Raw genomic sequence first — 12,023 nt, 5'->3', positions numbered from 1 at the left:
CTAGTGCCGGATTAATCATATAACAAGAGTAGCAATTATCACAGGCCCCGCGCCTCCAAGGACCTTGAGAGTACCTGAGCCATCGAACTTGCTTTTTTCCGCTATTTTGCAGTCAAGATAAGTTAGTAAGAAGTTTACTACTAATTAATATTATATTTGAAGGGACATGCCCTATTCTTACTACGTGCCCTGAGCTTAATCTGGTTTTGGCCCTAGTGTCACAGAATTTTCTCAAATCCCTCTGACCTAGGTATTATGTACAGGTATGAGACAATGTGTTAACGTACCCCGTGCATAAAGGCAGATTATAAACAGGTAACTCTTATCTGATCATTTTAAATTGTGTACCAACTGGGGTTATAAAAAGTAAACCCTTAGGTATATATTTGTAGGCATGTTATTTTATAAATAATATTTGTTTGTGTAGTAGTAGGTGCAAACGCATTTGCACGAGTCGTTCTCACGGCCGATTGCCGAAACAACCCAGCGATCGTTCCACATCTAAATCGAAACACTAAAGCAACATTCTGATAACTGTGTGTATAAAACCCCGTAGGTATTTTTCATTCGTCCCTTCATTATCATCATCATCCTCCTGCCCTTATCCCAATTTAATTTAAGGTCGGCGCAGCATGTTTTCTCCTTCCAAACTCTTCTATCTGCCGTGATTTTCTTCCTTTATTTCAATATTATTATGTTTAAAAAGCGCTCTTCGTACTCTCTTCTAAAAACTAACTTACTGTGCCCGACAGGGTCCATAATTGCTTCTTTTAATTTTGCCCACCAGCCTGTACACATTATGGTATGCAATCAAGTTATTGATTATTGAGTATTGAGTCATCTAGCAAGTAACTTTCTTTCATTTTCCATTCGTCCCTTCTGTTCTTTTTTTACTCTTTGAAAGATTTGCTCTATATAATTTGTCTCGATTATTTGTTTTCTAATAAATAGGCTAAGGTTGGACTGCTGGCAGCTTAAACGGAGTCCGTTGCTCGATGTAGTGCACGAAAAACAACAATATGAAGATTTTTGTTTGTGGTTTGTGTATCAACATTTTGTTTTTGGTGATATCGGTAAGTTAGAATTTGTCAATTATCTTTTTTACATCATTAAGTGTTGACTTCGGTACTTCTGCAACTTTTGATTAGTCCTCGATGTGCATTAAAAATGTTACTATTTTATTTGTGGTTTCCGAGCCATGAGCTTAGCGATTCTACAAAGAAAAGTTGCCATTGTAAAAATATTTATTGGTTACACTTTTGTTGAAGAGTTTTGTTGGGCGATAAGCGCACATGAACATATAACACACACTAATTAACAAACGCAATGATGCGAAAATGACAACATATTTTTTTTTATGAAAAAGGGACAAGGACATGTCTTATACAAGCTGTTGATTTGCATCCGTGCCATATTCAAGGAGGTAATTATGCTAATGATTCTCGACCCAAATCAATAAAAAAATTGGTACGTAATTTTTTTTCTTTAATTTTTTTTCGGAATTCCGTAAATGTCATCTAGCCTTATTTAAACTTGGCGCGTGTGTTAATGGCCTTAAAACCGCGCTGCGCCCTCACACAAACGCAAACACAAAGCATACGCAACGATCACTTATAAATTTCATTCATAAAATTGGATTACTTCTGCAATACCACGACATTACAATGACAAAAAAAGCAGTGCATATTAGTTTTTTGCCATCTACTGTAATTCCAATCGATTATATACGTATTGTATGTCCTCCTCCTGAACTATGGCACAAATGCAAATCAACAGCTTGTATAGTTAGCAGAATTGTCACGGTGAGTTGCACCATGTCGGTAACTAAAAGATAACCGAACCTTGCCAATTGTCGAATCGCCGATTTGACCAATGTGCGACAAGTATACGGCTGGTTATGGATTGGTTATCGTTATAGTTAAATGTGCAGATCACCTTTATAGAAAATAATACATTTTATAACTAGCAGATTATTGTAAATATGAAATGGCAATGCACACAGCGTATTTACAATACGTTAAATATAATAATAATTTTATCACGAATTTACCTAAATGTGTCGAATTCACAACATTTATTTATTTGTATTCTTGATGAGTATTTTAGTTGTAAACTCACTTCGCAATTTTATGAATATATTTTCCACACAATTTATATTACAAATATATTAATTTACATGAACATAAAATAATTATGTATATGGAAAATGATTTACTTGAATATGTTGCTAAGCTTTAGCTTAAAATTCAGAAATAGCAAAAGAGGTTGTAGCTTACATAATACGATTATCTAATAAAAAAATAGTTACTTACCTGTCAACCTACGTAGGTGGTCTTGGTCATATTAGACTAAAATAAAAACGTGGGGCCCATTAACTGTTGCTGTAGTACTTTCTTCTAGAGGTATAATAGGTGTGGATTGCATCGACTTACTATAATCGTAACTGGAGATTTTGACAATCAATAAATCAGCCGTAGCGGCTTCACCAGCGAACGCCGAGCTCATGATCTACCAAAGTATAAAGATATGCTTTGCCATAGGTAGGATTTCAGAGGGGCCCCACGTTTTTATTTTAGTCTAATATGACCAAGACCACCTACGTAGGTTGACAGGTAAGTAACTATTTTTTTATTTTCTAGTTTTCAGTGCACATAAGATAAAACCGTTTAACTTAAAAGTTTTTTTACCGATTTTTTATTTTCTAGTTTTTAGTATTTAATGAAAATGCCTACCGAATATTCCTCATTCTATCTAATTCATTTAGTGCATCATTATTACACGGTCTCTTACCTGATAATTTATTACAATCTAATTCCTCAATACATAGCCCTTCCAGGTACTTTTTTTTTTAACGACCCCAAAAATCATCACATGACCTCTCCTGCTGTGGGTCAGCAGCGGTGAGGGACTGCCAGACTCTTGACTAAGAACCGTTTTGTTCCGTCGTAGGCCTTTTATGTACCAGGGCCGCGGTAACTCTTTCAAACAATCTCGCAGCCCAGGCAGGCCTTGGCCCTGTTGGGCCCCGCTGGAGTTACTGACAGTTTTCTACTTGTGAAGCCCTTTCATTTGATACCTATATTGGTGGGATTGATAAAAAATTGTTATCAGCCATTTGGTAGCGGCGGCCATCTTAGATTTCAATTTTGCATAGTAAATTGTATTCTACTTGTTGAGACCCATCAACATGGGTATCAAATGAACCTAAGTTATCCGCCATTTTGTAGAGGCCGCCATCTTGGATTTTAATTTTATATAGTACATTGTATTCTACTGGTTGAGAACTTTCATTTGATACCCATATTGATGGGATTGATAAAACCTACGTTATCCGCCATTTTGTAGCGGCCGCCATCTTGGATTTCAATTTTTTATAGTATATTGTATTCTGCTTGTTGAGCCCTTTTATTTGATACCCATATTGATGGGATTGATAAAACCTACGTTATCCGCCATCTTAGATTTCAATTTTGCATAGTAAATTGTATTCTACTTGTTGAGACCTTTCATTTGATACCCATGTTGATGGGATTGATAAAACCTAAGTTATCCGCCATTTTGTAGAGGCCGCCATCTTGGATTTTAATTTTATATAGTACATTGTATTCTACTGGTTGAGAACTTTCATTTGATACCCATATTGATGGGATTGATAAAACGTACGTTATCCGCCATTTTGTAGCGGCCGCCATCTTGGATTTCAATTTTTTATAGTATATTGTATTCTGCTTGTTGAGCCCTTTCATTTGATACCCATATTGATGGGATTGATAAAATCTACGTTATCCGCCATTTTGTGCCGGCGGCCATATTGGATTTACAATGTTATTGATATTACTATATTGTATTGTCATCGGAATTAAAGGTGTATACAAAATTTCAGATTAATCGGTTGACAGGAAGAGGGTGAAATTTGAATTACTAAATTTGACCCAAGAATGAATAAAACAAACTGGGTGAGCTAAATAAAACCGTTTAAAAAGACAGTCATCCTATTTGAGTAGGTACCTCCTATTTTTTGGGAAGGCGCTTAAAAATAGATCACTTAGATGACTGAAAACTTACTTGACGCAGAAAGCACCTAGTTAGAAAGAAAGAAGCATTGCACAGAACAAAGTTACCTGCACCTAGTTAATAGTTGTTAACAAACAAAATAATAAAACAAAGCATGATAAGTCTATGCATGTATACAGGGTTACTGGTAAGTAGACCGCATCCTTTCATGAGGTGATAGTATAGGTCAATACGGACAAATTTGACCCTGGGATACACTGGGCAAAAGTTAACCCGTTTCAAGATATTCGAATTTCAAGATCAGTCGTCTAGGTACACGTATAAATTTTCATTATAGGAAGTGAAGCATATTTGGAATACCAGTTTGTTCTTTGAAAATAAATTGAAGGAGAAACGGGATAGCTCAATAAAAAATACATTAAATTATTGTCAAAATATTAAACTTTAATAATGAGAACAATCAAATATAAAAAATACCAGATATATTATCAAAATGCCTATCAAACTAAAAATACTCCAAAAACGTGATTTGACTTAGGGTGCAGATAATTTGGAATATAGTATTCCAAATTATATTCATTTTTTTTTCTTTGTAAATTGCTAACACTTTTTCTTAGAAACGAATAGAATTCTAATATTTTTATAGTCATTGGCTCTTTACAAAAAAAGAAACTTTTACAAAAAAATAAAACCGACTCCCAAAAAAACTGAAAAGCAAAAAAAAACACGGTATTCCAAATTAACAACACACCAACCTAACTTAAAATTGCATGTCAAATTTTTTATTCTAGAAATATTCACAAAATCATAGTAATATCTTAAACTAACAAGGTCACTCCGCAATTAAAATAATTACAATAAAGATTTAGAGTATTACAGCAAATGATTACCACTGATTGCATTCTTACCGAAAAAGTTTTCAAATCAGGCGTCTCGTTCGCTGGGGGCTGGTAGCCGAAATGTCAAGATGGCGTCCTGTTTTTAATGCTGTATGGCTTTGTGTATCGTTTGACGTTATGTTTACGGCATAAAAACTCAGATGGCGTTTATATATATTTAGATATCGAAGTATTCCAAGTTACCTGCAGTATTCCAAATATGCTGCAGTTCCTCTATTAGTCAAAAGTCTCGTTTTTGTGGATTTTTGTGTGTTTTTGGATAGAAGATGAATCACTTCATAATAAAAAACCATAAAACTGTACAAATCACAGAGGTAATTATAGCGAACAACAATTACTTTTTTAGTAGCTATTTTCTCAAAAATATTACTCTTCATTTTTTTGTGCAGAATACTTAAAAAACATCTACATTTATCTAACAATCCAAAAAGGCACAAAACACACAAAAATCGGCAGAAACGAGACTTATAACTAATAATAAAAATTTATACGTGTACCTAGACGACTTGTAAAGAAAAGATCTTGAAATTCGATTATCTTCAAACGGGTTAACTTTTGCCTAGTGTATCTCATGGTCAAATTTGTCCGTATTGACCTATACTATCACCTCATGAAAGGATGCGGTGTACTTACCAGTAACCCTGTATACATATTTTCGATTTGCCTTATATATTTAGTACACCTGCCATGAAATTTCTCCACCACCTAAAGGTTGACTGGTAGAGAACGCCTAAGGAACATGACACATTATAGAGGCACCGCAACAGCACGGCTCCACACCAGCATTTAACTTGTCATTCAATTTAGAGCATTAAATCGTGTATATTATAATATATTTCGTAATGTCAATATGAAAAAGCCAACGGCGAGCAGTCAGCGCGCTTGCCGCTTCCATACAACTCGACTCGCCGCCCGCGTGTTGCAAGCGAGCGGACCTTATGCGTACAGCGCGCCGACGGCATGCTCATTACGCGCCGACTCCGAGTCGGCAGCGAAACAACGTCATTGTGTCGTGTTCAATCATAACTGTCTTAAAATAATATTGAGTTTGCGGTGACAGCAAGCTTACACCTCGCGGCCGGCGCGCGGACGGCGAGCTTGCACCTTGCGGACAACGCGTAGTTAGCGCGCTGGCAGCTAGCCGTAGTCTAAATTCGAGGCGACGCCGTGCTGCAGCCGTGCTGTTGCGGTGCTGCTATAATGTGCCGTGACCCTAAGGCGTTAAGTCCGCCTTTGTACATTGTTTTTTTTTGTAAAATGTGCGCAAAAAGCTCAATAAAAAATATATTCCACAGGACGCAGTTCCTGTAAAAATTGTACCAGGAGATCGGAAAGTAGTGAAAAAAGATGGAACCACACATACCATATCGAAATATTACCTTGTCCCAAACGATTTTAACGATAGCATTAATGGACCAGCTGCGAAAAAAATAGCACTAAGAACAGAAGGGGAAAATGGTAGACAAGATGATTTGAGTGAAAAAGGAAAAAAAAGAAAAGCTAGTCAAGTAAATGTTCGTATAAAAGGTAAAGGCAGATCTCATGTAAGCGCCGTGGATGCTGAAGCACGGGTAAGTAAAAAAAAATATCTTTATTGGTTGAGGCGATAAATTTTCGGTGAATTAGTTGTAATTTCGAACTTTAATAATCTTTATTTTTCAGGTATCAGAAAACACACAACCAAATATTCCTAACAATTCACTTCGCGTTCTAGTTGAACCTATTACTATTAGAACAGACATAACGGTCAAACTCAATGAAACAGAACGTCCTGAAGGAGTATCAATTGAAACAATTCCAGATGTTACTGACAATACACAGGATTTTAATGATATTACCAAAAAACAAGAAAATCTCATTCTGTCATTGTTTGGTGGCGAAGTGAATAGAAAGGCTAAAATCAATGTAGATAACTTTTGGAAATTAGTTAAACATCATATTGCTACAGAACCTAACCAAGTTCAACTGTTATCAAAGATAGAGAAACTATCTACATTTTTCGATATTTACAGAATACTGCGTCGAAAATCAAAACGAATGCCTATTGATCCGATAATTGATGATCTACTAGGTGTTCTTAAAAAATATGGTAGCGTCAAAAAGACCAAATCAAAAACAGCAAGAAATAAAACGAATCCAGATTTGAAAAATGATAATTTAAGTGTAAAAGTAAATGCCAATTCTGGTCGAGTAAATGATAATGAGCCCTCCAATGTTCTACGGAGTGATTTGAATTCCTCTAAAGAAAGACTTGACGACAGCGGTTTACAGTTTGCCGACAGCGGACAGAGTAGAAATGAAGCATTAAAAAATGCAACACCTACTAAGGAAGCCGTAGTTCTAGTAAAGAGCGAGCCTATAATCATAGAAAACACATCGTGGGAAAGTCAACCTTGGGCTATTGGAGATCACGTGAAAAATGATGTTCCTCTGATAATGAACGGAGTAAGGACTGAACCAGAAACAAATACAGAAAAGGACTCGTCGTGGAACACTGCCGAATGGGTGAAGTACGAAAAGCCATCGAGTACGAATACACCGAGAGAAGAGCTTTCAGTCACAGAAAAGACACTGATAATTAAGGAAACGTCGGAAAAGGATTTGCCAAAGATCGCTCGCCAGTGGCTCACGTACGACGAACCATCGAGTGCTGACTATAGCATTCAACTGGAACCTGACACTGTGCTTGAAAAATTTGAGAAACCATTGATTATTCCAGAAAATACACAAAATGCTGGTGTATGGGTAAAATATGACGATCCGTTGAAAATTAACGATAATACTAAGTACGTGCCTGCGCTTAAATCAAGACTACAAAACGGTTTACCCATCGTGCTTGAAGAAATAAATGAAAAGGATTTGCCGTGGACGATAATGGACAAAGCTCTGAACGCTGACAGAAATTCAATTGCGTTGAGAACGGAGAATGCAAATGAGAACCCTGTAAATGGTACACCAATAATAAAAAAGGATCCATTGAACATTGAGGAAATATTCTCGAGCGGGGACGGTAGCATTATACTGGAGCCTGACGCTGTGCCTGAAGCAAATCATGAAAAACTTTTGATTCCTGAAGAAAAAACGGAAAACGATCTTCCGTTGAGCATTGCCGATAATACTAACAACGTGCCTGGGGTTAAACTAAGACTACAACCCGATATACCTAACGTCTTTGGAGAAATTACTGAAACGGATTTGCCGTGGACGTTAGTCGATAAAAGTCTGAATGGGGACATACATCCAAAAGAGCCAGTTATACTGGACTCAAGATTAACAGAAGATAATCCAATACTCATTGGGAAAATGTTGGAAACGTTTATGCCACTGTTAACTGATAAATGGGTGAAAAACTATGTACCGTTAGAAACTGGCGGTAGCAAACCAGAGCAGCTTATGATTAGCTCTATAATAAAAGACAATAAACCATCCTACATTGGAGAAATAAAGGGAAACGATAAGCCTTGGACAACATTAAACAACCCGTTGAGCGTTAAAAATGTGTTAAAAGAAAACCCTGCGATTGATTCCTTGAATAGTAAAGAAATATCGGATAAAGATGTGCCATGGATCTCCGATGAATGGGTACAAGATGCTGTACCATTGCGCGTTAATAATATTGTAGATAAAGATTCTTTAATTGGTACACCAATCTTAAGTAAGACACCATCAAACAACGAGGAAATATTTAATAAAGGTGTACCATGGTTGACCAATGAATGGTTACAAAATGCTGTGCCATTGCACTTCGATAAAATTACAAATAAGAACCCTGTGGGTTCATCAATAAATGAAAATAATCCACTGAACATTAAGGAAATAGCAGATGATGTACCGTGGTTAGCTGATGACGTTCCACCAAGCATTGACGGTAGCAAGAATGAGCCGCCTGTGACGGACTCAAGAATTAAACAAGATTGGCTAAGGATCATTAAAGAAGCGTCAGAAAATAAAACTCCGTGGGCCATGTTTGACAATCCGCTAAGTGCTTATGATCAAGCCCTTGGGGAACCTGGAATTGCATCAAAAATAAAAGAAAGTGAACCATTGAACGTTGAGCAAATAACAACACAAGGTTTGAAGTCGCTGCTTAAACCGCTAACTATTGAAGAACTACCCTGGCATATAGAAGATAGAAAACACAAAGATTTGGCACGGCTAATAGACGAAGAAGCGATGAACGTTATGCCTTGGACGATAAACAAGAATAAATCTCGTAATCCATATCAGATTCACACATACGTGATAAATCCAAACAGCAAAATTGCTGGAATGAATTCCTTACAGTATGGCAATGGCGATTTCAGCAATCAAAATGATTTGGGACTTATGTCTGCTATTAATAAATACCAAAAAAATTATGGCAGTCAACCGTCCCAACAGCAAAGTACAGTGGGTATTAATCCAGGTTATTCCCAATCAGTAATGACTGAGAATCAAAGTTTTCTGCCTGTTGGTCCCGGTTCTCGTGAATTGGATTTTATGAAGAACAATCCAACAATGATGCAATCGAACACTATTTTGAATGAACCTTCCTTTCAGGTTTCTTCAGCGAACCATAACAAAATTGTTTCTGGACAACAAGCTAATAATGGTAATCTACCGATGACAGAAAAAAATAATCCAACGAAGGAAAAATTTCTATCTAATGCCCAACAAAACACATATGGATCTGAATCTAATAGACTTACTGGCAACAAAGTTTCTGTAGAATCTAGTGTTAATATCGACGTGGGGAACAATCAACCCGCAGCAACTCAAACAGCATCAGCACACGCTGAGGCTTCAATATCAAATATGCCATCAAATGGATATGAAGGCCAATCTAACAAGGAATCAGGAAAGAAACTTGTAATGGAATCCAACGTGAATTTAAATATAGGAAAGCAACAACCCTTTGCTCAGGAAAAAACTCAAAATATCCAAGCCGGATCGCGACCTCAAACGACAATGCAAAATGCACATTCATCGAATTCACAAATGAATTATAACACATTGAATGGTCGTCCTACAGTTCAGCAAACAAGTTTTAATAATGGGGGTTTAGTTCCCATAACAGTCCCGTTGCAATACCAATATAATCAGCCCAACAACCAAATAAGTAATATAAATTATAACTATGGTGCCAGTCCTAACATGAACGGAGTCAAACCTTATGGGTATATCAATCTTCAACAACAGAGACCACAATTAGCTGCTACCTACCAGCTATTTTCTATAAATAATTTGCTCAAGTTGAATGAAAATTTAAGAATAATTCAACTTGACACCCTTGAAAATAATCAGAGACTTGCAATACTGAATTTAAGAAGAATCGTCAACTTGCTTCTGAGTCTAGCAAATCATTTCGCTCAAAATGGCAAGGGAAATAATTGGTATGAAAATGTATTTTATAACGTGAAGAAAAATTATCATCCATTACAGCCGTACGTTTATGCTGTGATTCGGCAACGTTGGTTGCACGAACTTTTGATGGTTTTAAATACCAATAATTATAATCTCCAAGTGCTATATAACCCTAAAATATTGTCGTTTTTGGCAGCATGGAAATTTCCGGAAAATATTATGGGTTTCTTGAATACAGAAAAACTAATAGCTGACCATGTTGATTCTGGAATGTCTTATCCTCCAGGCCAAATAACTCCAATTAATCAAGTTACTAATAACGTAGTTGACATGTCTAATGCAGTAACGAATGCCGGAGCAAACAATGTCCAGATAGCCGAGGCTGATGCTAATGCTGTACTAGCAATACTTCAAAAATATATGCGCTTTAACATGTATCTTCAAAAAAAGGAGGAGAACGAAGCTGGTGCAAATAAAATGATGGTACTGAAAGAAATTGTACTGTTTTTAAAACAGAAAGGGTATGGACTTACTATCATACAAGATTTGATTCGAAAAGTTCATGGAGAAATGAATTTGGCTGAAAGCCATACGTGTCATACCGGATATAAGCCAGATGTTGTACATCATCTATATAACGTTATATTTCCAGTTTTGAGAAGGTCTGCACAGTAAATAATAACTATTAATAATTAATTACTCCTTAAAATAAAAAATATGTATGTATTAGTCATACAGAGTAATGCTTTATATTAATTTGTATTCCTTTATATTTTGTATTTTAAAAGTACTCATATTTATGATATGTAGACGACTTTGTTATAGCAGTATGTACCTTTGTGACTTATCGTCAATACTCGTTACTTTTATCGTCATGTCGACATGCTCTTTAATATAATTATATGTTTAATTTGTATAAAATATGGTAACATTGTTTTTTATTCTTTTGAAAGATATGCATATATTTCAATTAAAATAAATACCTACTAAAAGTAAAAAAAACTGAGTGTTTTTTCTATACTTTCCGAAATTAGTGTGTACCTACAATCCAATGCAATTATGAATGAAATGAAATTTTGAAAAAAATGAAAGCAATGAAATTTTCTACTCAAGAAGCATTCAAATAGACTTAATAATGAACAATGAATTTAATACGCCGCTTGCTTTGGTGAGTAGTTTTCTTAGTATTTTAATCCATTGACTACAATCTTGAAATACAACTTTTCATAATTGATCTTGTAAGGTAATTCGCTTTACCAGCATTTACATATTCTAAGTATTTTGAACCAAATTTCGACTGCAGTTTCCAAAGAATTTTTTATTACCTACAATCATTAGTTTTTTTCTCTTCTACTCTTTTATTATAACATTGAGTCTGTTACGTTTTCACGCTATGAAAGCTGAACCGATTTGGTCCTTTACTTCCAAACGAGACGAGTTTTTTGCACTTCTTTAACAAACTATACACTTTCTCAACAAGTTAAGCACAGTAAAAAAGATGGTTTTGAGTCAAAAAATCTTTTCTAAAGGTGTAACCTTTTACCATCAGATTTTAGTGTAGCGTTTGACTCTGTTGTCATAGCACTTAAACCATATATTACAATTTTTTTCCGTGTTCAATGTCTTGAATACGCAATTAAATGACTTGGCGTCCACATATAAATAGATTTTTTTTACAATATTCAGAATAGTTCAAAAACAAACGAGTTTTTAAGAGGCGTGCCTCAAGGATGTCTATTAGAACAACCCATTTTTTTATTCATTTCA

General features: G+C 35.6%; 1 protein-coding gene across 1 annotated transcript; it reads left to right on the top strand.

Annotated features, from left to right (window-relative positions):
* The first annotated feature begins 734 nt into the window (after positions 1-734).
* Positions 735-11,208, top strand: LOC124643135. Its single transcript, XM_047182003.1, has 3 exons — positions 735-1,073; positions 6,209-6,484; positions 6,576-11,208. The coding sequence occupies exons 1-3, from the start codon at positions 1,020-1,022 to the stop codon at positions 10,929-10,931; spliced, it is 4,686 nt and encodes a 1,561-aa protein (XP_047037959.1). The 5' UTR covers positions 735-1,019; the 3' UTR covers positions 10,932-11,208.
* Positions 11,209-12,023: the final 815 nt, after the last annotated feature.

This window comes from Helicoverpa zea, chromosome 26 (assembly GCF_022581195.2).
Source record: "Helicoverpa zea isolate HzStark_Cry1AcR chromosome 26, ilHelZeax1.1, whole genome shotgun sequence".
In the NCBI taxonomy this organism is placed as follows: Eukaryota; Metazoa; Arthropoda; class Insecta; order Lepidoptera; family Noctuidae; genus Helicoverpa; species Helicoverpa zea.
This window is presented reverse-complemented; position numbering and strand designations above follow the sequence as displayed.